The sequence below is a fragment of the Choloepus didactylus genome, chromosome 2 (assembly GCF_015220235.1).
Source record: "Choloepus didactylus isolate mChoDid1 chromosome 2, mChoDid1.pri, whole genome shotgun sequence".
NCBI classification, from domain to species: domain Eukaryota; kingdom Metazoa; phylum Chordata; class Mammalia; order Pilosa; family Megalonychidae; genus Choloepus; species Choloepus didactylus.
The window spans coordinates 195,468,233-195,495,594 of NC_051308.1; the positions used below are offsets into that span (position 1 = coordinate 195,468,233).

Consider the following 27,362-nt stretch of genomic DNA (forward strand, 5'->3'; position numbering starts at 1 on the left):
TGGCTTCCATCAGAGCAAGCAAGTGAGGGAGCAAGAGAGGGTGCCCAAATGGAAGCCAATGGTTTTTTGTAACCTAATCTCAGAAGTAACATACCATTATTCTTGCAGTATCTATTTGTTAGAAGCCAAGTCACTAGGTCCAACCCACATTCAAGTGGAGGGGATTAAACAAGAGCATGAATACCGGGAGGTAGGGGTCATTGGAAGCCATTGAAGGAGCTGTTTACCATAGTCCCATAGCTAGTAAGTGGTAAAACAGGGATTCACACCCCAGCCAGTAGTCTGACTTAAGAGACCATACTTTTAACCTCAAGACTATATGACCTTTTTTGTTTTTTTGTTTGTTTAACAAGCAGTGATTGAATCCCTACAGTGTGCATAGCACTGTGCTAGACACAGGGAGTACAGAGATGAAATTGACTCCATGTCCAAGTTCATTTATGATTCCATAGCAGGATATCAATTAGTTGGGCATCATTTGGACCTTCTCTTTGTGGGAGAGGACTCTTCTGTCAAAGAGTTGGGACACAGGGCCAAGCTCCAGGCGGAGATGGTGGACTAAGAACTCCCAAACTCCCAGAGTAACAGGGCATAGCTCAGGGGAGTAAGAAGATCTGAGACCTGGTTGCAGCTCAGAAAGCCTGCCTGGGCCACTAGACCACCAGTCTGGAAGGGTGACTTATTCTAAATCCTACAGGATAGGAAGGCATGAGTTTGTAGGATCTGTAGGGGGAGTTGCATCTGTGGAGTTGGCAGTGAGGAGCTTAAGAAGCAAAGGTAAAATGTGAGAGGGTGGATCAAATGGTATTGTGACCTGCTGCAGTGTTTCATAGGTGCGCACACACACACATACACATAACACCCCACAGCTTTTGTGTAGATATGGCAGACAGTAAATATTTTTCTCATCAGCCTGACACAATGTCTAAAATATCCAGTGGTAGATGTTCACTCACTCATTCATTCATCCACTTACTCATTCATGAACTGGAGAAAATAGTATTTCTCAGAACCCTTAGGGACAAATACTCTATGTGGTCAGAAGAAATACTATACTAAGCTGTTAAAGATGAAGAGTGAGACCCCAAAGATCATGCTCAACTAACAGGAAATGATGATTCAGTTGCTCTTCAAGGAGGATGGGTGTGTAAATGCAGGTTTTGTTTGCTGAGTTAGGTTGTGCAAGTCTGGGCCAGAGCTGAATTGCTGAAGATGTGGAAGAGAAGCTCTTGAACCCTGCCAGAAATATAACTGTTGTCTTTGATTTCTCACCTCCTTCCATTTAATCAGTCACCATGCTCTATGATTTCACCTTCTAAATATCTCTTGAATCTGTTTCTATTCCATCCCCATTGCTTCCACTCTAATTCAGATCCGTATTGGGTCTTACCTGAACAACTGCAAGGATCTCCCAACCAGCTTTCCTGCCTACCATATCCTTTCTCTCCAGTCCATTTTCCACACCATAGCCGGAGTGATCTTTCTAAAAGTCAGAGCTGATCATGGTAATTCCCTACCTCAAAATCTAGGATCTTAAAAGGTAAACTCCAAACCTCATAGCATGGAATTTGAAGCTCTTTTTTAGCTTCATTACTTACCCATTTTTCACCATTTGTTAAGTGCTTCTGGAGCACTCACTGGCAAAACCAGTCCTTCTGCCAAAATACCTCTCCTTCACATCTCTTCTTGGAAAACTCTTCTTTTAAAAAGTCCCCCTTGTCTTCTTCGTATTGATAAATAAGCACATCTTTAAGCTATGCTCCTGGGCTCAGTGCAGAACTACTTGTGGGAATCGTTTGCTGTCTACCACTATTCCCATTTGCTAATGCTGCCCTTTTGCAAAACACCAGAAATGGATTGGCTTTTATAAAAGAGGTTTATTTGGTTATAAATTTACAGTCTGAAGGCAATGAAAATGTCCAAATTAAGGCATCAACACAAGTATACCTTCACCAAGGGAAGGCCAATGGCATCCAGAAAACCTCTGTTAGCTGGGAAGGCATGTGACTGGCATCTGCTTGCTCTCAGGTTGTGTTTCAAAATGGCATTCTCCAAAATGTCAGCATCAGCTTTCAATGGCCATCTTTAAAATGTGTCTCTCAGCTTCAGCTGCTCTGAAGTCCTTCGGTTTGTGAGCTTTTATAGAGCTCCAGTAAACTAATCAAGACCCATGCTGAATGGATGGGACCACACTTCCAAGGAAATAACCTAATCAAAGGTATTACCCACAGTTGGGTGGGTCACATCTCATGGAAACAGCCTAATCCAAAGATTCCAACCTAATCAATACCAATATGTCTTCCCCCACAAGATTTCATTAAAGAACATGGCATTTGGGGCGGGGTGAGGGGGGCATAATACATCCAAACTGGCACAACCACCTATTTCTAATTTTCCTCCTAAGCATATTATAGGATTGCACATTCTCACCCCTTGGAAATTGGGTGTGGGCATGTGATTTGCTTTGGCTAGTGAAATGCGAACAGCGGAAGCTTTAGGGTCTAACGCGTGGCTCACACACTCTTTCCCTCTGGTAGCTGTTCTATCAGTCTTTGTCCTGAAATAAGGAAGACAAAAAGGAGAGCATCAGCAGCTCTTAATGGATATGTAGCAATAGTGAAGAAAAAAAGTTGTCATTTAAGCTGCTGAGATTTGGGGATTGCTCGTTACTGCATACACAGCCTATCCTGACTGATATACCTCCTCTGTTCTTACATAACTACTTCTAGACCACCATGTTTCTACCTTACCTGAACTTGGGTGACACATTTTTTCCTATACCACTTATCTGGTACCTATGACATATTGCCTCATATTGCTAATTATCCGTTTATGGGTATATCTTAGCCACCTCGACAACTCTACTGAGGCTTCCTGAGGTCAGAAATGGTGCTTGTTCCATTTTATATCATGCAAATTATGGTTTACGGTTAAGGCAGTATCTTCTAATGGGTATAGGAGGCATTGTTTTGAATCCCAATTATGACACTAATTGTACAATCTCTTTGAACTATGAGTTCCTCATCTATAAAATGAGGGTAATGATATATACCCTACATGATTTTTCAAAGATTTGTGGATAACGAGTACAATGTATGCATAAATAATGGCATGTTGTAATAATTATTGTTCTCATTATGTATTTTTATTATCATTGTAGATGAAGTTCAGTAAATGCTTGTGGATAACTCATTCGTTGATTGGGCTTGAAATTAGAAAACCTGGATTTAAGGCATAACTTTTGTCAACAACCTTGTGACCTTAGGAAAACCACTAACCCTGTCTTCATTTCTGTATTCTCAATTGTAAAATGTAAATAATAACGACACCTACCTCACAGGGATTTCATAAAATTTAAATAAGAGAATGTATCGGGGGGGTGTTTTAATACATGCTCAAGCATCACACCCTCTAAAACTGTAATGATACAGAGAAGGTTGGTTGGTCCCTCACACAAGCATCCCAGTGAGTTCCAGTCACACTTTGCTGTTGGCCTGGTCTTTGCTTGCTTGCTTGCTTACGTATTTGTATTTCCAACTAGATTGAGTGACTGAGATCAAGAATTGTCTTAGCCATTTTCTCCAGTAAAAAATGTTTATTTCTCCTTATGTAAGAATAATACATTCTTATTGTAGAGAATATAAAAATACACAGAGAAAATAAAAATCCCGGTAATTCCTATCTTTCATTCAGAGATAATCACTTTAACCTTCTGATGTGTTTCTTTTCAATTTTCTTCTCTGCATATATAGTTATAAAAGTGATAGTATATCACACATATTAACATTGTCCTATGTTATTAAATATTCTTACATAAGTATAACGTATTACATTTTATTCAATCATTCTCCTAGTGTTGAATATATAGTTGATGATAATTTTTAAGTGTTTATATAAAGCTGCAACAAGCATTTTTGTGCATAAATGTTTGTCTGATTTTCCATTTTATTAGGAAAGAATTTTAGAATGAAAATTTCTGGGTTAAAGGGTATGAACACTTTTAGTACTCTTGATACTTCCAAACTAATTTCCAGAAAGGTTGAGTTGAGTTCTACTGCCACAAGCAAGATGTGAGGTTGTACATCTCACTGCATCCTCATCTGTATGGGAATTATTATTAAAAGTAAGGCTAATGGTAAAATTATAAAAATGTTCTTTCATGAATTATAACAAATGTACCTCACTAATGCAAGGTGTTAATAATATTTAATGACATAGGACAATGTTTATATGTGTGGTATACTATCACTTTTATAACTATATTATGCAGAGAAGAAAATTGAAAAGAAACACATCAAAAGGTTAAAGTGATTATCTCTGAATGAAAGATAGGAATTACTGGGATTTTTATGAGACCTCTGTATTTTATATATTTTACGTATGATATTTCTGTAAACCTACAACTTTTCTAACAAAAAAAAATTAAAAAAAAAGTGAGGCTAAAACTTGTTAATATAATAATTATCCATTTACAGTTCTGTGAATTGTTCAAGCCTCTTACTCAGTTTTCTACTGAGATTTTTCATTTTCTTATTAATTTCTATGGGGTTTTAAAAATCTTTTTTTTCTAGTCACCAAGCACAATATAAGACACATACTACGTGCTTCTTAAATGCGCCTTTGGTTATTAGTTAATTGTCTCTGGGACTTTTTAGGAACCGGGGCAAATTTCCTAAGAGGCTGACTCTTTCCTTTTCCTGCCCAGGACACAGCCGGGCAGGAGCGGTACCGGACCATTACTACGGCCTATTATCGTGGAGCCATGGGCTTCATCCTGATGTATGACATCACCAATGAGGAGTCCTTCAATGCTGTCCAAGACTGGTATGAGATAGACTCCTTCCTCCATTCAGCAAACTGAAATCCTGCATGTGCTAGGCCTCATGCTATGTGCTAGGGAAGCTAAGATTAGTCCGATGTGGCCTCTGCCCTCAAGGAGCTCCCAGATGGGAGAGGAACCATCAGTGAGCAGGTGATGAAAATAATACGTGACACATCCAGTGATGAAGAGTGGCACCGGAGCTGTGGGAGCCAGCAGAGGGGTCTCTGACCCAACCTGGGAAGTCAAAGAAGGTGTCCTGGAGTTGCAGGCACCTATGCCACATTTCGTAAGATGAACGGGAGTTAGCCAGAGGGGTGAATGGATGAGAATGTTCCAAGTAAGCAACACAGATGTGCAAAGGCAAGAAAATAGGTGAGAAGGTAGGAAAGGCACAGGTCATGAAGGATTTTGTGTGGCAGGTTAAGGAGTTTGGATTTTATCCCATAGGTGATGACAGTTAAACAGAAAACAGGCTCAGATTTATGCTTTAGGAAGATCACTCTGGCTGCAGTAGAGAGCAAGTCCACATATCACTTCCCTGTAAAGTTTATCCCTGGGCTGGGCTTATGGTCCAAGTTCATAAGGTTCAATATGCAATGGGAATCTGCACGGCACCCCAGCAGTACAACCTCTGAACAACCCACGTCCTTCCTGGGGCATTTCTCACTGGAAGAAGGGAGCGTAAGGGAAAGGACATGAGAGAGGGAGAGGCAAAAACCCGGGTGCCTTTAATCAGTGGAAAGGATAAGGGTAGAGAAGCTTCTGCGTGTGGCTGTTCTTCAGAATCAGAGGCTGAGCAGGCCAGACACATAGCAGCTGTGTTGGCCAGCACCACACTTGTTTCCTGCTCCCTTTTGCTCAACAGCAACCCTTTGAAGACTTCTCTCCCAAGAAGCAGTGTCATTATATGTGAAGCATTGCTGGCATCTTGGAGCCTAAGTGTGACCTTGCAGGATGCCTGCTGCACTCCCTGTTCTGACCAACAGTCCAGCATGCCGTCTGGGTGTCTCTCATTTATGGTGTCCGAATTCTCTTTCTCTGCCTCCCAGCCATCCTCTTCTTTCTCCTTTCTCCACCTTCCCTTCTAACAGTTTCTCCTCCTCTCTACCTTCCTTCTTTCTTCTTTCTATCCTCTCTTTACCACCCCACCTCTTTTTCTCCTCTCTTTGCCCTTTCTTATTTCTTCTCTTGCCTCCAGCCATGTTCTTTCTCTCCCCTTCTCCTTTCCTTCCCTCTCCATGCTTTCTTTTCTCTCCCTGCCCCTCACTCCATGGGGTGATTAGCTCTTTCTTTAAGGGTCTCCACACTGCTCTTTCCCTGTTGGTCTTTACTCCATCTTCTTTCTCCATCAGTTCCTGTTCATTCTGCCTCAGGAACACTGTGACTTTAACACCTGGTGACGATTCCTCCAAGAATAACCTGAGCTTGTTGCTAATCTGGGAGCTGAGAGGGGTTAAGGGTGGGAGGAGGGGAAATGACAGGAAGGAGAAGCATGGGGGAGATATGGAGAGTTGTTCCAGTCACCTGCCTTGAGGCTGAACAGAGTTTCTTTCTCCCCCCAACCCTGCCCTTTGAATGTTTGCCTTAGGGAAACTTGGTCTCAGCCTCCCCTCCAGCTGCTGTCTGAGCCCTAGTGCCCAGCATGGGGCCTGGCTCTTGGTGTGAGTGAACAACAAGTAGTGGTTGAGTGAATTCCATTCTTTGAGGGAATGGCTCTTCACCCTAAGTGGAGGAGGTTGGTGGGGGATCAGCTTTAGGAACAGGGCCTGCAACAGATCCACACTGAGGTTAGAGTTGAGTTAGATTGAGTGTCAGTGTCAAATAGGGTCAAGTTTAAGATCTGCTCCAGGATTAACCATTCATTTGCTCATTTATTCATCAGATATTCACTGACACCTTCTCTGCTCTGGACTCTGTGCTGGGTGCTGGCATCACAGAGGTGAACAGTCCTGTCCCTCCCTTCAAGGAGAGACAAATAAATTCAGCCAAGAGTAATAGGTGCTACAATAAAGGTGCAGGGGGCCAAGAGGGAAGTGATCCTTTCTACATGACGGGGTGGGCTGGGGACAGAGTTAGGCCCATCCCCACAAAAAGATGTCTCTACAATACAAGGGCCCTATTATATTCCCTCTCTTAAAATTTTGTTTCTAATAGAAGCAATACATGCTCGTTTTCAAGCTTTGAAAAGTATAAAAAGGTATTTTTAAAAAGTCCTATAATCATCCTACCTGGAGGAAACCACTGCTGACATTTTGATTTCCACAAATAGTCATGATCTAAAGCCTTAATGAAGGTTTGTGAATCATAGAGGAAGAGAGAAAAGCTAACTGGCCTGGGGAAGTTTGAGAAGGTTTCTCCCAAAGAAATGTGGGATCTGTGCGGGGCCTTGGAGAATGGGTTAGGAGTGGGGAAGGAATTCCTAGTATCGTCAAAGGCACAAGTCATGGAAGAGCATTCGGGGCATGGGGAGAAGGCTAGTGGGGCAGGAGGAAGAGTGATGAGCCTAGAGAGACAGAATGTCAATGGTCTTGAATGCCTAAATGAAGGATCTGGATTTTAGTGTGTAGCTAGTTGGGGGCTAGATGAAGGGTTGAAAAATTAACATATCGTGGTCAGATTTACATTTTAGAAAGAGCTCTCTGCCCTGTGACGAGAGGGATGAGCAGACGCATCAGAGGACTCCAAAGAAATGGGCAAGGTTTGTGACCAGGCCTTAGGGGTCAATGTCTGTGACAGCCAGCAGGGCAGGCATCTGTCTGTCTATCCTCACCTGAATTAACAGTAGCTTGGATTTCAGTAGCCCAGAGAAAGGGGAAGAGTTTCTTTGACGCTCACAGGTCCCTTTCCATTCCAGGACGGTGTTTTGGTTTGCTAAAGCTGCTGGAATGCAATATACCGGAAATGGATCGGCTTTTACAATGGGGACTTATTAGTTTACATGCTTACAGTTCTAAGGCCATGAAAATGTCCCAATTAAGCATTAATAGGATGATACATAGACTCTGAAGACAGGCTGCTGGCATCCAGGATTCCTTTGTCAGATAGCAAGGCATATGACCGGCGTCTGCTGATCCTTCGCTTTTGTGTCTTGTTGCTTTTAGCTTCTGGTTCCAGTGGCTTCCTCTCTCAGCTTCTGTGGGTCCTCTCTTAGCATCTCCAGGGTTTTTCTCTCTGTGAGCTCTCTCTCTGGGTGTTTCTCTCTCTCAGCTCTCTCGGCTTTTTCTGTCCTTTATCCTCTCATAAATGACTCCAGTAAAGGATTAAGACCCACCTTGAATTTGGGTGGGTCACATTTCAATGAAACAACCTAACCAAAGGTCCCACCCACAGTAGATCTGCACCACAGGAATGGATTAAAAGAACATGGCCTTCAAACAGCTTCAAACTAGCACAGAGCTTGTGATTAAAACAGTCTTGTCTCTGTTCTCTTTAGGGCTACTCAGATCAAGACCTACTCCTGGGACAATGCACAGGTCATCCTGGTGGGGAACAAGTGTGACATGGAGGAAGAGAGGGTTGTTCCCACTGAGAAGGGCCGGCTCCTTGCAGAACAGCTTGGTATGTGCACAACATGCATATGTGCACGTGTGTGTATATACACATGTGTACATGGGAGCAGAGGAAATGGAAGGGACAAATATGTTTGTATTTGTGACATTCAGGGTGTGTTGTGATTGTGAGCTATGTACATATGTGCTCTGTGTTTTATATTTGTATGATGTGCGTATGGGATTTGTGCTTATGCATTTTAGGTAACTGATTGCTTATATTTGTGTATATTTTGTTATTTTGAAATTTTAAATTTATGAACCCTTTTTTACCAGATCCTTCCACAAAGGATTTGAAGTTCTTACAAAAATCATCATAGTGCAGTAAAAAAAAAAAAAAAGTGAGAAAACTGGAGCAGAGGGAAAGCAAGGGTTGGAGGAAAATAAGAGGAAGCCAAGGGTGAAATAAGTATGTCGTGTGAGCACCTTCAAGAGCTGGTTGAAATATTGGGTTGGGGCTTCCTAGCAACCATTGCAAAGATGGAAACATAATAAGTTATATGGTTAAGAGTGTGCTTAAGATAAAAACAAACCAATTATTCCAGAGAAGCACTGTGTGTTTTTGGCAACTGTAGAGCTGACATTGTATACTGGATGTGACCATGTCCTTAGTATCAAACATCCTTACAGCAACTATAACACTGAATGTCATAGGCTGTTTCTTATAATTTCTCTCAATGTAAACTGATGCTTCCTCACCAAAACACAATTCACAACAAAAAAGCAATTCTATGAGGGAGTGGAGCAATGTGGTTCAGCTATGTAGCTCAGTGATATGCTGGCTTTTTCCAAGGTAAAACATCTTGATCATTGTGCTCATTTGAGGCCCAGGTGCCTCAGATGTGTCTCAGTGACTCCACAGCAGGATCCTTACCTATCTTGCTTAAAAGAACAGTTTTGGCTTTTATTTGTTTTATATATTGGAGTTCAGTGAAAGATTACCTTAGAGGAAGAATTCTAGGGCTACAGGAAGTTTGAAATTGGGTATTCCTATAAAACAGTGGATGAACTGCTTAGTGTTTAGCCAATACCCATATGTATTTCTCACAGCCCAGATGCTGTAAGTATTGAGGAATAGAGAGTTTAAAGCTATACTCTCTGAGAGTTTCTGAAGTACAGATATTTGGGGTTGTAGGTGGGTAAACTGTGTAATGTATGAGTGTGTGTTGTGTATATTTGTATTAAGTGCATTGTGAGTACAGAGGGGAGGCATGTCCTATACTTCTCTCTCCCTCCCCTCCCCCTTGAGGGTGGCCTGGAACAGAAATTAGAAAACACAGGTGCTTAATAAATTGGGAGGTCGATTTTAGGTCTTGCTATTCTTACCACATCACAGAGGTTCACAAGGTCCAGAAAGTGCCTCCACCCATTTCTGTGGAGGGCAAAAATGAGTCCTGTTTGTCTTGTACCCATGTTTTCTAACACACACAGCCTGGCCCTGAGCAGGCTTCTCATGTTTTGATTTATAATTATTAAATTTTTATTATGCCATGTACTGGGCTACTTCATTTTATTTCAGTCCAGTTAAGATTTCCTGAGCATCTACTCTATACTGTGCTGTGAAATAGGATAAATTTCCTGGTCTGAAGCAGCTCTATCCCGAGAGAGAGCAGACAGACAGAGATACTGCAAATGATCCGTGTGGTGATAGAGAGATGAGCTGGGGGTTGTGGGAGCACAGCAGATGGACCTAATTTGGCTGGGGGCGGGAGATGGGGTCACAGGAGATGATGCCCAAGCTGTTTTGAAGATAAGGAGGAGCAGCCACATGAGAAAGAGAGGCAAGGGCATTTCAGACAGGAGGAATAACACTGCAAAGGCAAAGGCTGTGCCTTCAGGGAAATGATAAGTCACTGGATGGTATGAGTGTAGAGTAGCGTTTTCCACAGAGAGGGAAGTGTGCCACTGGAAATGTGCAAGGTGATTTTAGGTGGCACGCTAACATCTGTAAAAATAATGATTTATTTTGATGTGTATTAGAAAAACTATAACTAGCATGTCAAACCTTTGTAATTAAACGTAACTAGGTTTTTTAAAAGGCAAGTAGGTTTAACATTTATTAGTTGCTTGCCATGTACCAGGCACTGTTTTAATTGTTTTGAAGTATTACCCATTTTATTTAAGCCCCCTAGAAAGATATGAAATATGTACTTTTCTTATCTCCAAGGGTTGTTTTTTTTTAAAAAAAACAGATGAGAAAATTGAAGCATAGAGAAATTGAGTAACTTTTTCAATATCACACATGTATAAGAGGTAGAGCCAGAATTTGAACCCAGGTAGTCTGGCTGCAGAGCTTGTGTTCCTAACCACTTACCTCACTATACAACTACTATGGTAATAAAAGCTGATATATGTATTGAGCCAGGCATTATGTAAAATGTTTTACATTAATTTTCTTATTTAATTCTCACTGTAACTCTTCAAGGGGGGTACTATAGGGCATGCTTGGAATGGTCTTTCCTACTATTCTGTTCTGGTTTGCTAATGCTGCCATTAACACAAAATACCGTAAATGGATTGGCATTTATAAAGGGGATTTATTAAGTTACAAATTTACAGTTCTGAGGCCACAAAAGTGTCCAAACTAAGGCATCAACAAGATCATACCTTCACTGAAGAACAGCCAATAGTGTCAGGAACACCTCCATCAACTGGGAAGGCACGTGGCTAGCATCTGCTGTTCCTTTGCTCCCAGATTGGGTTTCAAAATGGCTTTCTCCAAAATGTCTCTGGGTCTCTTAGCTTCTTCAGCTCCTGTTCATCTAAGCATCAGGGTCCTCTCTTAGCTTCTCCAGAGCATACTCTGGGCTAGCATCTCCAAACATCTCCAAGCATCTCCAAGTGTCAGCATCAGTGTCAGCTCTTAGCTTCTCTCCAAAATGTCCCTCTCAGCTGCTCTGAGTTCCTTCTGTTTGTGAGCTCTTTTATAGGACTCCAGTGATTAATCAAGACCCACCTTGAACGGGCAGGGTCCATATCTCCATGGAAATAATTTAATCAAATATTTTGCCCATAGTTGATTGAGTCATATCTCCATGGGAAACACTCAATCAAAAGATTCCAACCTAATCAACACTAATATGTCTGCTCCACAAGATTGCATTAAAGAATTTGGCTTTTGGAGGGACATGATATATCCAAACTGGCACACATTCCATGAAGCCTTCATGAAAAAATGAAGTTCAGAGAGGTTAAATAACTTGCACAGGGTTACACAGTGAGAAAGTGGTGGAATTAGTATAGATTCCATCAATTCTGTAGGAACAGAGATGAAAGTGAGATTAATTCTTAGTGCAGGGTTTAGGGAGGCACTGGAAGAAGGCCTTAATGAGCTGGTCAGATGTGGGCAGGTCAGTATTACCCACCTCTGTCCCACAAAACTTCTATCAATTACCAGAACTTGTCTATTGCATGTCTGTCTCTCCTGCTAGTCCTTGAAAGCAGGGATTATGTCTAATTTATTTCATTATCCCAAGCACCCAGCAGAGGACATTCATTCATTCATTCATTTGTTCACTTTTCACTGAAATGCCTTTATTGAGTATATTCTCTGAGCCAGGTTCTGTCACAGCAGATGGGATATAATGGTAAACAAAACAGCTATATTCTTACTGTCATTCTCCATTTCTCACCTTTGCTTATCTCTTCAGCATCATTCGGTAGCCAGACTTTCTGCCTGGGGGAGGAGGGGTAAGATGGACGATGGCAGATCCAGAGTCATATCTTCCCAACTCCTCCAGAAAGAAGCCTTCTCTCTCCCAAAAGCCATATATCAATCTCAGAGAAGACTATGATTGGCTACCTGTGAGTCATATGCCTGTCTCACTGGCTGGGGGAGGCTAGAATTATAAATGATAGTCCTAACACAACTGTTTAAAATAGTGGTCCCCCAAAGGAAGGAATGCTGGGCAGATAAAAGTAACATAACTCTATCACAAGTGCTATGAAGAAAGTGAAAAAGGGAGACCTAATTTTAGATCACGGTCAAGGTCTTCTGAGAAAGTAACACTTAAACTGAGAACTAAAGGATGAGAAAAAGTTAGCCAAAGCATGGGATGGTGGGGAAGAGTGTTCCACATGAGAAATAGTCCTAATGTGGGTTAGAGATTAGCACATTCATGAGACTGAAAGAAGGCATGTTGCAGGGACTAAATATTCAAGGGGAGAGTAGTGTGAGATAAGGTTGGAAAGGTAGGCAGGGGCCAAATCATGCAGGATCTTGTAGATCATGCTAAGAATTTTGCAAGAGTATGATCAGATCTGGAAATGGTGAAACAGGATGCTCAGTCTTCCCCACTCCACCCCAGTATCTTACCCTCTTCTATCTGAGACATTAAGTAAGTGCCAGTGGTGGGCTGGTCAGCACTAACAGTGCCATGCTTGCCTTACGGGATTCTCCTGAGGACTCCCTTTCTTTTCTCAGCTCACCCAGCCAAGACTATTGACGTGGCCAAAAACCAGTACTCATGAAAGCGTGAGTAGCAGGAGGGCATGGGGACTTCTGTCTCCTCAAAGTGCCTGGGACCTGGGTGAGACCAAAGGAACAGTGAGGCAGCGGATCCTTGGGAGGGAGGAGTTTCAGGGACTCCTGTTTCACGAAGCATGCCATTTTAGGGCCTCTGCCTCCGTGTGCTCCTTTTGTGCCCCTCAGAGTCAGGCTTTTATATTGTGGTAAAGTACACATAACATGAAATTTATCATTTTCACCATTTCTAAATGTATAATTAAGTGGCATTAAGTACATTCACAGTGTTGTGCAACCATCACCACTATCTAGCTCCAGAACTTTTTCATCACCTCAGATGGACACTCCATACTAATTAAGCATCACTCTCCATCCCCCCTTCTCTCCTACCTCTGGTAATCTCTAATCTGGCTTCTGTCTCTATGGATTTGTCTATTCTGGTTATTTCATATAAAAGGAGTCATATGATATGTGGCCTTTTGTGTGTTGCCTCTATTACTTAGCATAATGTTTTCAAGGCTCATCCATGTTGTAGCATGTATCGGTACTTCATTCCTTTTTATGGATATGCCACATTTTGTTTATCCATTCATCTATTGATGGACACTTGGGTTGTTTCCACCTTTTGGCCATTGTGAATAGAGCTGCTATGAACATTTGTGTATGAGTTTTTGTTTGAGTCCCTGATACCAATTCTTTTGGGTTTATACCTAAGAGTGGAATAGCTGGGTCATATGATAATTCTATGTTAAACTTTTTGAGGAACTACCAGACTGTTTTCCACAGAGGTTACATCATTTTATATTCCTACCAGCAATATATGAAGGTTCAAATTTCTCCATGTCTTTGCCAATACATGTTATTTATCTTTGTCGTTGTCATCATCATCATCATCCTCATCCTCATCCTCATCATCTTCATCATCCTTATTATGACTGTCCTAGTGGGACAGGGGCTTCATCTTCCTTCCCTGGATCTGACTTGGGGGGATAGGCCTGGCTTAGAGAAGGGAATTGCACCTCTGCACAAAGAAGGGAAAGACCCATTCAAAATGTGATCTTGAACTGCATACCTACATTCACGTCAGCAGTAGTGGGAAAAGCATTGGACTAGGAATCAGGATATTGGAGGTTTTATCCTGCTTCTGCACTAGTTTACTGTGTGACTTTGAACATCTTATTTCCTGTCTCTGGGTCTCAGTTTGCCCATCTGTAAAACATGGGGTTTGGATTAGTTGAGTGGGAAGATTCTATTCAACTCTATCCTCTGATTCTATGGTTTCTCCTCACACAATTCCCCACTCATCACTAGACCCCACCAACCCTTGTACACTGCCTTGCTTATTGAAGGTGCTCGATAAATGTTGTTTGGATTGGAATGAACTATAGAAACCTTGAGAAACAAAGATCTAATTGGCACTGATAACTAACTTTTGTGCAGTGACTTACAGTTTATAACATTTATCACAACAATTCTCTTGTGACCCCTGCTCTCACACCTAGTGAGGAGGGCATTATCATTAGCTCAATTTTATAGATGAAGAAGCTGAGTCAAGACCACTTTGTGCTTCTGGCACACAATGAGCCTTGCCACACTTCTGTGTCTTTAATTTTTCACTTTAAGATTATGTAACTTTTCTCAAATCCATACAGGTGACAGGTGGCAGGCCCAATACTCAAATTTGGTTTTTGGACTCAAAATTCTAATGCTCCTATCATATCAATCAGTGGTGCTTTTTCCAAAAACCTGCCATAGTTTCTCTTCAAATTTCAACCCTCAGCCACAAGGCTAGTCATATTTCTTTAGATTATGTTGTGGTAAGACAACCCAAGTCAGGGGCTTAGAAAATAAATGTTTATTTCTCACTTACATTACATGCCAGCTGCAAATCAGTTGCAACTCTGCTCTTGTTACTCTGGAATCCAATCTGGGATGGCTTAACCACATGAAGCCTCATAACCCTTCTGTAGGGACTTGGTATGCATCACTTCTGCACACGTACATTGGCTTATGTGAGTCACAGGATCAAATGGATCTGCTGTTTTTGGAGTGGGGAGATATACTCCTCCCACTGGGAGGCTGTATTCATTAGGGTTCTCCAGAGAAATAGAACTGACAAGATATATATGTGTGAATATTAAGGGATTTATTGCAGGAATTGGCTCATGAGACCATGGGGATTGGCAGATCCGAATTCTGTAGGGCAGGCTGCAAGTTGAAAACTCAATGAAGGTGACAATGAATTCCCCAGGAGAAGCTGACTGTCTGAAGTAGAGATAGAAATTATCCTCAGTTCTCTCGTTAAGGCCTCCAACTGATTGAATGAAGAGTTTTCTCTCGTTGCTGAAGGCAATCTCCTTGGTTGATTGTAGACGTAATCAGCCATAGATGTAATCAACTGACTGATGATTTAAATCCATAGAATATCCTCATAATAACCATCAGGCCAGTGCTTGCTTGACCAAACAACTGGACACCATAACCTAGCCAAATTGACACATGATATTTACCATCACAGAGGCCCTGGGAGTCACTTGGCAATGGGTGGTGATCTACAATTCTCTTATAGGGAGGGCAGTGAATAATCTGCTGCAGTCATTGAACACATGCTGGATGCTGCGGACACAGGAATGAATGAGTTCCCTCCCTTCAAGGAGCTCACTGACGAGGGAAACAAAGTAATAAAGAGAATTTCAGTATTCTTTGGGAAGATGGGTGTGCCAGTCGTTAGCCTGTTTGCTATCATTCTTTGCCCTTCGTCATCTCTCTCTCTCTATCCTGCACTCCCCTCTGGGGGGGTTAACCTTTGCAGGCTGTTTCCCAGGCTCCTGTAACAGCAGCTTCTGGCTGGGTTCAGCCAAGAGGACTGGCAGGTAACTGGAGGTGGGGAAAAGGGAGAAACGAGGATATTTCCCTTCCACCCCACCCCCATCTTGGCTGGCTTCTCCAGCAGAGGCTGCTCCTCTTCTGCAACTCCTCTTCCTGTGGTTCCAGCTTCCTTTGGCTCCAGTAATAAGTTTTCCACTATTGCTAATCTCTGGATTTCCTCACTATTCTGTTTGACTTCTTCCATCGCCTGTATATTTAATTCCCTCTGGTTTAAATACTGAGAATTTTCCCATATTCCTGGTTGGAATCTGGTGCTAGGTGCCATGGGAGTACAGGAAAGAGGTTCATTGTATGTTCAGAGTGTGGAGGACAGGACAGGGGAGAGAAAGATCAGGGGAGGCTTTTTGGAGTCAGTGATTCCAGAGGTGAGTATCGAAGATGATTAGGAATAGGGAATAGAGAGTAATGGCATGAGCAAAGGCACAAAGGGAGAAAGCATCGATGTTTCTGGAGCATGGTGTGATCCAGGCTGCAGAAATAGAGGCCGGGCCTTTACAGGGTCTTGGGTATTAATCCAAGGAGCTGGATAATGGACTAATAAGACCTCTTTCAGTTCCAGTGACAAAATCTGAGTCACAATTGTCCACATGAGTCTGAATTGTCCACATGAAACCCAAACCTAAAGCTTCCCAAATGAGACCAAGCCTGGGGTTGAGAGGAAAATAGTGATCCCCTTGCTAAAATCTTCAGTGACCCGAGGGGTGTGAGTTGAAAGTTGATAGGTGACCAAGATAAGGTGTCAGCACAGGACGGAGAAGGGTTTGAACACAAGGTGGAGGAGAAGTGTTCTGGAGAAGTGTCAGGGATGAGGAAAGGTGAGTTTAGCTGGTTCCAAGTTTCTGAATACAATCCTGGGGTCAAATTCAGAAGCAGGCACTGTGGACAGCTGTGGGTCTATGACAGCTACCCTTGGACAAGATAGGTAAACAATCATTTTGGGGAGGAAAAAAATCTCAGATTAAGTTAAAAGAATTGGGCCCCATTAATGACAGCAGAAGACTCGTTGTTCTGAAGCCAATTAGAAGAGTAAGGGACTAGGGGCAAGTCTGCTTAGTTGGCTGTCATCTTCCTGACCTCACTAGATTCTCTGCTTTTTAGATTCCTTATTAATGAACCTGAGAAAAAGGTTACCGTCTGGACCCACTGACAAAGAACCTTCCAGGAGTCTGACAGTAATTGAGTATTTGTGTGTGTGTGTGTGTGTGGGGGGGTGTGCATTGGGGTTTTTCTGCTAGCAAGAGAGGCCCGTGAGCTGATCACTTGATCACAGTTCTCATACTGCAAGTATCTTTCAAGATAAGAATGAAAACATCTCCTGGGCATGACGACATGAGTTCTCCATGTTTGGCCATCTATTACTTCTTCTCTCACCATTTTGAGCTTTCTGCTCTTATGATATCAAACTGCTATTGTCCGTATAGCATATGCCAAAAGTTGTTTTTGCTCCCATATCTTTGCTTATGCTGTTTCCCCTGCCTGGTATTCTATATTTGCATGCACTTACACACATTTATAATCACATGTGTTTGTCTAGTTGACATGTGCTTAGATAGAAATCAGCTTTTCCAAGAAACCTTCCCTGGCCTCCAGGCTGGATAGGAGCCTGTGCTCTGACAATCTCCTGTGCTTTCCACCATCCCAGCCCTAATCTGTATAATATTGCCAATGTCTGTTTGAATGTTCATCTGTCACACTAGACTAGGAGCTACTCAAGGGTAGTAACTGTATCTGATTCATGTCAGTGTCTCCAATGCCCAGCACAGGCTCTGCCATGCTTGTTAAGCTGAGCTTTCATGATCCCCACTGTCCACATCCCTCAACCACACTCTCCACACTCCTTCTCACTCCTCCCTAATTTGTCCATACATTTAACTAGCACTCACCAAGCACCTACTCCTCCAGCTGGTGTTGGGCTCAGATGAATGACAGTCCGTGCTTGGAGAGCTCCTTGTCAAATGGACTTCAACCATGCAGGGTAACACATGCTATGGCAGACGGAACCACAGAAGAGAAGGAAAAGGGCATATCTAAGCCAAGTCCTGTAGTTTAACAAAAAGCAAGAAGTTTTGCTTAGTGCTGGTCTTAAAAGCCCATATCCCTGCTAACTTTAGGAAGCTTCCTTCCCCTCTTCACTCCTACCACTCTCTCCCTTTCCTACACACCTCATGACTTCTGGTTTACTCTATCTGGATTAGAATGTCACAATTTGTTCTGTCACTGTCTCAACCGAGAGCAGGACAGGGAGGCATAAGGGATAGAGCCTCTGTAAAATACAAGTGATAACCTTTGCCTCTTCCCACATCCCTAAGAAGGTTGTTTCAAAATTGCATTTGTGAACTGTTATGGACTAAGCACATATGAGGGATTGACAGTCTTATCTGTGTCTTCTATGCACAACTAGATTTGGGCTCCCTATGTTCCTGGTGCCAAGCACAATACCTGGCACAAAGTCGATGTTCAATAAAAACCTGGCTTGATTGATCCTCAGTGAAGCAGAAAAAAGGTGGTCTCCCCAAAGACCCTGGGAAATGATGGAGGGGCAAGGAAGCTGAGGCAAAGGGTGGGCTGGGAACATAGGGGAAAAGGTAACTACCATGTATTCTACATGCCAAGCACTTCACATATTGTTTTGGATTTAATTCTCATTACAACCCTATGATGTAGGGAATATTCACCCCATTCTATAAATTAAAAGAGAGGCTTGGCAACTTGCCCAAGATCACACAGCTAGTAGCTGATAAAGATGTATTCATATCCAGGCTGTCCTATCCCCAGACCTCTTCCCACTGCCCTACCTGCACGATGTGGCCTGTCCACCCTTCAGTGCCAATTCCTCAGAAGGGATTTGTGCCCTTGGACTTGACCTGTGTCCTATCTTCATCCAAACTGATGGTTAAAATCTATTTCATTCTTTACCTGTTTTTTCTTTTCCTAGGCAAGCAACACATCCCCTCCTACCCCCCACCCCAACCCCAAACACTGCCACTTGAGATAAGCTAGTCAAAGGCCAGAAAGCAAATTTTTTTATATTCATTGAGGAAAAGCCATATGCCAGAGGGTCTCTGAAGCAGACGGGGTGCCTATGGCCTGAGGATAATGAGCCAGCAGCTGCCTCCTTCATCACATGTTCACAATTAGCTGGCACTTCTGCAGCTTGTCTTTGTCAGGTTAGGAAATGGGCCACAGAGGAGACTGTCAACCAGAGGTGGGGTGGCAGGAGCTCTCAGCCTTCCAGCTGAGAGGGGTAGGGGAAGAGAAGCCTTGTTTTTACATGAGAGCTTCAGCCCTGGCTGTCGACAGTGGGATAACAGGGAAGGCAGAAGGGGGAGGAAAGAGACCCTGTCCTTTGCGGGAGAAGACTTTAAAGGAGGGAAAAAGAGATGAAGAGGAAGTGGGAGGAGCAAGAGGAAAGAAAAAAAGCTAAAAGAAACTGCCATTATAACAGGTAACTCTCTGTATAGCAATTTATCCATCATCTCACTTGATCCTCCCAACTGCTCTCAGCAGGAAGACACTGTTATTATTCCTATTTGACAGGCGAGGAGTATGAGACTCAGAGAGGTTAAGTGATTCAGAAAGCAAAGTGACTTGCCCAGACTCAGACATCATGGTAGTCAGATAAAAGCAAAGGAGGCCAAAGAGACTTGTAAAGGAAGGAAAAATATGATCAGGAAAAAATAGTGAAGTGAAATGGAGAAAGAAGAAGAAATGGGAGGCAGGGCTGTCTATGGACTTTGGAGCCAGTCAAACCTGGGTCTAAAATCCAAAATCCACTAACACAGCAGGGTGACCTTGTGTGAGTTATTTAATCTTTCAGAGGCTTCATTTCCTCATTTATAAATTGGAGAAAATATTTATCCAACAAGCTATTGTGAGGAGTAAGTGATGTATTTGCAGAGCTTCTAGCACAGTGTCTGACATAGAGTAGGTGTTCAATAAATATTAGGGACCCAAGGAGAAAGTGTGAGTAACATAAGGGAAAGAGAAGGAGCCAGATAAAACAGAGGGAGAGAGAGGCTTTTGAGAAGAAATAAAGAAAGGTTTAGAAAGAAGGGAAAAAGGAAGGAGGACATAGGATGGGGCAGGGATGTGATGGAGAGGGCAGCTTGTGCTTCTAAGGGCTGTCACCAAACTGGCCAAGAATCCTCAGGAAGGAAGCAGCCACCCTGCCTGAATCAGGAAGACCTTTGCTGTGCTGAAACAATCAAGTTCTACTCATTGTGGCAGAAGGTGTTGTTAGGGCTTTCAAAGTACAAAACAGACAAGGTTGTCTCAAACTCAGGTGCAGTTTTCCCTGGGACTTTCATTGGATTTGTGAGGAAGAGAGGAAAATAGGAAAATACCAGCAAAATTTAGGGAGAAGAAATCCCATTGAGTGGAGATAGGCCCATGTGTTGAGCAAGTGAAGAGTCACTTATTCAGTGTGGATTTCAGGGTGCCTCCCAGAACCCAAACTAGAGCTGGCCAGGCTGGAGTGGGAAACAGGGAGAGAGGAGGAAAGGCCCTGGTCTAGAAGGCCAAAGTCCGGGCTTCTCGTATTTCATGCTTTGCTTATCTTGGGCAAGCCACTTAACTTCTCTAAGAAGCAGTGTCTGCATTAATCAAATGGAGAGGGTCCTACTGGATACCCTTCATCCAGGGGTGATGAGGTTCAAATGAGAATGGATATGATAAATGCTTTGGAAACTGTAAAGGGCTGTGCACACTTATTTACTTATTCACTCTTCCAGTAAACACCCACTGACCACCCCCACCACCAGCACTGTGCCAGGTACAGGGCCATACACTCTGCATATATTGTCTTGTTTAATCCTTGAAATAACTCTACGAGGTAGGTGGTAATAAGAGATAAGATTATCCCTATTTACAAGCCAGGGAATTGACTCCTAGTGGCTTGACCAGGTTACACAGCTTGTCAGTGTAGAGCCAGAATCTGTCTGACTCTAAAACAAGTGCTCATAACGCTTGCCCTGTACCGTTTCTTTGAAGTGGATTCCTCTTCCCATGGAATCAGGCCTCCTTGCATCATTTCTGAGCACTGGCAGTATTAATCCAGAGTCCTGGGGCGAGGGCACAAAGAGGTTCTAGCTGAGGTTAAGGGAAACATCCTTACCCTGCATCTCTTCTCTCCCCAGGGTTTGACTTCTTTGAAGCCAGCGCCAAAGAGAACATCAGTGTGAGGCAGGCCTTCGAGCGCCTGGTGGATGCCATTTGTGACAAAATGTCTGATTCGCTGGACACAGACTCCTCCGTGCTGGGCGCTTCCAAGGGCACACGTCTCTCGGATACCCCACCGCTGCTGCAGCAGAACTGCTCGTGCTAGGCAATGCCCACTCTCCTGACCTCTCCTCATTTGTGGCCCTACACCCACACCGCTTCTCCCTCATTGTACTCTGTCCGCACCCATTCCCAGCAAGCTGAGCTGATGCTGTTTTTTGCCCTTGGGGTTCTCTGCAGATGGTCCCTGCTTTACAGACACTCAGTACTAGACTAACAGCGCAGGTCATGACATGGGTGGAGATTCACTTTACAAAAGAAGACTTTATTTTATGTAGGGGATTTTCCACAGGGACCTGTTGAAAAGCTAGACTCCTTTCTGCCTTTAAAATAAGATTTTCTCCATTTACCGAAATTTGACACAAACACATTTTTCAGGGTCTGGCCAACTGTGTAAAGTGAGGTCTACCTGCACAGCTAATGCTATTAAAGAAAACCTCCCCAAACACAAAATGCTTGTTTCATGTCAGGCTCCCTGTGGGACTTGCCCTCATGGCAAGTAAAGCTTTGGCTCTCAAAGCCCAAGGCCTGTTACCAGGGATGCCCACAGGGCTTGGGCAGTTGCTGTGGTGACAGGCCAGAGCTAATCTCCAGAGAGCTCAGACTCTCTAATGATGCTGAAGGAGCAGAGGCTGAGTCAGAAACATGCATAGACGAAAAAGATTATCCCCTGCAAAATGTCAAAGGTTCCTGCTATATGAAAGAGCAAGCAAGTGAGCTCAAGAAAGACGAAGAAAAAGGAAAACACACGCACGCACACACACAGGCAAGACGCACACACACAGGCAAGATAAAGAAACAGGTCATGAATTTCTGATTTTGCTGCTTTCCAGCTGGTCCTTAAGCTGTGAGAATTCCAAACAATTGGTCATTGTTTCTTAGACTCCTGTAATCTGAAAATTTTAGAGTTGGAGGGTAAGATCCTCAAATTTACCTGGATCAACTAGTCAATTCCTATCTTCGTATCTCTGACAAGTGGTTGTCAGGCCTCTCAACCAAATCCAGACGGGGAGGGAGCTCATTGCTCACACCCTCCTTGAGCAGCTCCAAAGAAAGATCTGAAAGTTTTCCTTGCTAGAAGTAGAAATCGGCCTCCTAGAAACTCTTCTCCCTTGTCCCACCCCATTTGTACCAGTTCTGCTGTCAGCAACTCCACAGTTTGTACTCCCTCTGCCTTGTGACACCCTTAAAGATCTGAGGACAGGAATGATGACCCCCCTGGGGCCTGCCTTTTCTCTAGGTCAAATAGCCCTGATTCCATCTGCCTATCCTTCTCCTTTCCTCCAGTCCATCTTTCAGTCACTTGTGAGTGGTCCAACCTGGGAAATGTGATTCAAAGCAGAATAAATCTAAGGGGGCATGACCCTGAAAAAATCATGAAAGCTGAACTAAAGTGAAACTTTAGTTTCTACCAGAGAGCCAGATGTGGAACTTTAATTAAACACCTGGGGACAAAGGAAAAGAAAGAAAGAGAAAAAGAGGAAGAAAGAAAGAGTATGAACAAGAAAAAAGAAACTCTGAGACCAGAAACAAACTGAATGGATTAGATCTGGATTCTAGCTTGCTTGGACATGGGCACATGTTTGGTTTTTAGCTAAAATAATGATATGGAACTAGCAATGATTCTCTGAAAATCTTTCCACCCAGGCCTGGTCCCCAGCCTCCCCCTGCACAGAGATGCCATTTAAAAAGTTGGGGGTAGGTGTCTCTCCCCAGTTTTCTCTCCATTTCAAATGTAGCTCATTGTCCTAGGAGAGTCCATGAACTAGCGACAGGTCCAACAGTGAAATAAAAGGACCATCCAGAGTCATCCCAGTGGAGATGTTGCTTTCTTTGGTGCAGTGCAGGTGACAGAGCTTTGGACTAGGAATCAGGAGACCTGCACCTGCCATTAAATCAAGTGTGAGCCTGGACAAATTATTCTCCCTCTCCGAGTCTCAATTTCCCTACTTATAAAATGAAGGGATTTATTTGGATGCTTTTTAAGATTCCTTCCAGCACTAATAACTCTGTGATTCATATTTTTACCCTCATCATTTCAATTGATCAACAAAATAAACCCGAATGTAGGGATTATCACTCCAATATTATTCTAACACTAATATGCTTACTATGTGCCAGGCATTGTTTCAAGAACTCTACGCCTACTAACTCATTTATCTTCGCAACATCTTTGTGAGGGAGGCACTATAATCAACCTCATTTAAAAATGAGGAAATGAAAGTAAAAAGAGGTTTTCTAACTTGACTAAGGTCACATAATGAGTAAATGATAGTTCTGCGGTTGAACTCTAGGCAGTAGACTCCAAAGTCTGTGCTCTTAACTACGTTCTAAACTGCACCTCTTATAAACTGAGATCCAAAGAGGTAAAAGATGTAGTCAAGATTGCATAGCTAGCGAGTGTTCAGGCCATGATAGGATTTAATCCCAGGGCCACCAGATTCCAAGTCCACTGGAGCAAAGATCCATGTCTCTAATCTGTTAACAAATTGCTCAAGTACTCAGGCTAATCTGAAATGATGGATATCTGACATAGCAGAGTCAATATCTGAAGCAACAGGTGCCATGGACCTGAACAAAAAGTGCCTGGTGCTTCTCAGGGCCAAGTGTTGGCTTTCCTTGTATCCAACTCTTTCAGGCAATGCTTGGCTCCCAAGCTGTGCTTTGAGCCTCCTCCATACTCCAGCAGTGGGGCATTTTGGAGGAGTGACTTGATTAACTTCTCTGACCATGGAAGAATAAGGTCTCTTCACGGGGCAGAGGTTCCGGATGTGCTTTTTGCACTGTAAAGTCTCAGACAGTGTCAGGGATAATTACTATTTTTCTGGGCAGTGTATCACCACACAGCTTTACACCTATATAACCTAGTATTAGGAATTCAGACAGAGTTCTCATGAACCCTGGATATTTTAGTACCTATATCCAATAATCTTTTGTCTCCTACTGAATATCCAGGCAAAGATTGATTTCTTTTTTAAACTTAAAAACTGTCAAATTCTTTAAAACTCAGGAGCCAATTCAAGGAAGCAAGCATTTTTCACAACAGATGGAATCAAGAGGTAAATGTTACAGTGGCAAAATGTTCTACTGAGCAACACATACAAACAGACCTGCCTGTTAGATGGCACTCTCCCCTCCCTGCTCTGTGACCTGTTTCTGCTGAGTGGAAGGCAATGGCCTCCTGCTGATTACAGCACAGTGTTCATCAATCACATTGGTAGTACAATTAGCCACCAAGGTTCAAGCTGCGTAATATATGTTAGTGGCAACTTGTCCGAGTTTTCATCTTGCTAAACCATCCAAAAACTCTTGACCTCTGAAGAAGCAAAAGTGGGCAAAAAGTGCAATACAGTATTGTAGCTATTTACAGAATCTGTTTTAAATGCATGTGTGTCTGTAAATACAAAGTGATTTGTGACTTCTTGTTGTCTCCTCAGTCTGTAGCATTAATAACTTCTAGGAGCAGCAATGGGAGAGAGTGAATTGAATGGTCACAGACTCATTGAATAGCAGATCTAGAGGGAAGTTAGAGAAGATCTTGTCCAGGCTCCTCATTTTACAATAGAGAAGGTTGAAGTCCAGAAATGGGGAGAAAATTTCCTAAGGTCCCTCTGAGAGTACTAAGTCATGGGTCACCTCTACTAAGAAATTCACCTATTCTGAGTATCTATGATGGACCTGGCATACCACTATAAACACGAGATAAATATACACATGAAAAAAAATTATCCCTGCCTGTAAAGTGCCTATAGTCTAATGGAGGCACTATCTCTGAAACATTATTCCAATTTGATGGGCAAGAAAACTGAGCCTTGGAAAAGTTAATGTGCCCAAGTCACCCACTAATATCATTTCAACCCAATCTCTGTCTGACTTATGCTTTTTCAATCTTCCTCTTCTGATTGTCTCTCAGAGAAGGGGTAGATGGAGTAGTGGTAGGGACAGACTCCCAAGAATTCTCAGAGTAAATAACCTCAGCTGGGATTCTGGTTTCACAATTGCTTTATGACTGCAGCCTTGTAACATCCACAGGATGATATGATCATCTCCCAGACATGACTCTCCATTCATTTTACATGCTCCTGCCCCAAAGCTCCTGGAGTGTCCTGAGGAGTGTTTGAGTTTGTTTGCCAACAGTTTGGGGAAAGGGGAAGGAATTACAGCAACCAGTGTTCTGAGATCACATCAATTTCAGCTTCTCCATCCCAAACACACATCTGAGAACCTGCCATAGATGGCACTCCAGAGCAGACTGTGACTGGGAGTGCAGGAAAGAGAAGACTGCCCATGAAATACAAATAATGCTAAGTGAAATTTTTTAAGGCCTGGATCCCTTATATGAAGTAGGCAAAACTCAAATTTATTCATTCAATTAGTCACAAACGCCTATCTAGTATGTGCCAGGATACAATCTTGGCAAATTAGACATAGTCCTTGCCTTCATGAATTTTATAGTCTAATAGATCATATTATAGTCTAGGCAGTGTTAAATATGCACCCAAATATAATTACCAAGTCCTCTGAAGGAAAGGTACATGGTGCTGTGGGAACGCATAACAGTATGTATGAATTACTTTTGTAGAGCCCTAGGGAACTCCACTGCCCACAAAATCTTCACTACCCACTGGCCATTGCTTTACATTCTTCAACTAAGATTTCATCTTTTAGTTCAAACCCTAGATGGCTGATCAAATGCAAATTCCCCAGAAAAACCAGGAGTGGGAGAAAATACCTGTGAAATATTTTTAGGCCTCCTGGTTCAGAGATAATTGTTGTCCCCTGAGGGACATACACCACTCCAAAACTGAGTGGCTTAAAATAACAAACATTTATTATTTCTCAAGATTCTGTGGGTTGGCTAGGTCATTCTGGCTGAAGCTAGATGGTCTGGGATGACTTTATTCATATATCTGGGGTCCCAACTGAGAAGCCTGTGATGGTTGAGGCCTCTCTCCACATAGTCTCATCCTCCAGAAGGCTGCTCAGACTCGTTCACATGGTAGTGGAAGTTTCCCAACAGCAAGAGAGGGCATGCTCCAACACAGGAACACTTTGCAAGTCTCCACTTGGGTCATGTTTGCTAATGACCCACTGACTAATGCAAATCACCTGGCCAAGTCCAACTTTAAGGGGTGGAGAAATAGATGCCATCTCTTGATGGTGGGGCAACCCTAAGTCATCTGAAGCTAAGTCTGGTAAATTTTCCTGGGTCTTAAAACCTGGCTCTGAAGATAACTCCAAAGAGATGTGTCAAAATGGTTTTTAAGCAGGGAAAATATTATTTATTATTTTTATGGCCTGTAGTCTCATCATTTGTTTAGTTGTCCAAAGGGTCTGCTTTGGAAGAATCAGGATTCATCTGGATGGACAAGTTTTGATCCTTGTTAAACAATTCATTTGGTTACTTCTTAGCTACCCCTGAAGAATGAGTCTGGTTTCTCATTCCATGGGATTCATTGTAGATAATGGTTGTGATTCCCACCTGAAGTTGCTGGCCTGAGGCCCAGTGGGATTCAGTATATGCAGAAAAGATGTCTCATAGAAAAGTTGGGCCCTCTGCTCTAGCTATACTCTCTTCCTTGTTTACCTTGTCTAGTCCCAAGTCTTTATTTTTTAAAAAAAATTTTAAATACATTTTTATATTGTGAAATTTAACATATATAAAGAACAGTGATAACTTTCAAAGTATGATTTAACAAGTAGTTAGAGAGCAAATTTCAAAGAATGTTATGGGTTACAGTTCCACTATTTCAGTTATTCCCTTATTGTGATATATAACATATATACAGAAAGGTGATAACTTTCCAAGTATGATTTAACAAGTGGTTATATAGGTAATTTCAAAGAATGTTATGGGTTACATTTCCACAGTTTCAGTTATTTACTTATTGTGAAATATAAGATGTATACTGAAAGGTGTTAACTTTGAAAGTACAGTTTAATGAGTAGCTATAGAGCAAATTTCAAAGAATGTTGTGGGTTACAGTTCCATCATTTCAGTTATTGTTAAATCCTATTTTGTCTGTTGCTACCACTTCCTCTTGTTTAATCACTTTCTTGATCTTCAGGAGTGTCTAGGCAGTGACCATCCTAACTTGTTCATATTGAAAAGGGGTGTTGAAATTATGAGTAAGGAGGCTGGATCAGGTTGATGTTCTTAAAGAGGCTGTTGCCTCTGGGTTTTAGGACTTGATTGGCATAGGAACACTGGTGGAGTTCAGTTTCTGAAAAATACACTTAGCGAAACTTTTATAGAGTCTCAGGTAGGAGCCTAAGTATTTCAGAAGTCCCAAGTCTTTAAATGCCAAATCTTTGGTAATGATATGGATATCCAAGTACTTACTAGACAGCTCCATGTCTC

The 27,362-nt window shown here is 42.5% G+C and overlaps 1 protein-coding gene across 3 annotated transcripts in view; it reads left to right on the top strand.

Moving 5' to 3' along the window:
• The window catches only part of RAB3B (RAB3B, member RAS oncogene family), a 62,124-nt gene extending 37,665 nt beyond the window's left edge, over positions 1-24,459 (top strand). For all 3 annotated transcript variants that reach the window (XM_037827242.1, XM_037827240.1, XM_037827241.1), the window contains exons 3-5: positions 4,706-4,824; positions 8,256-8,380; positions 20,860-24,459. In XM_037827242.1, the coding sequence (XP_037683170.1) occupies positions 4,706-4,824; positions 8,256-8,380; positions 20,860-21,047 (432 nt within the window). In that variant the 3' untranslated portion in view covers positions 21,048-24,459. The remainder of the gene's footprint in view (positions 1-4,705; positions 4,825-8,255; positions 8,381-20,859) is intronic.
• The last annotated feature ends 2,903 nt before the right edge of the window (positions 24,460-27,362 follow it).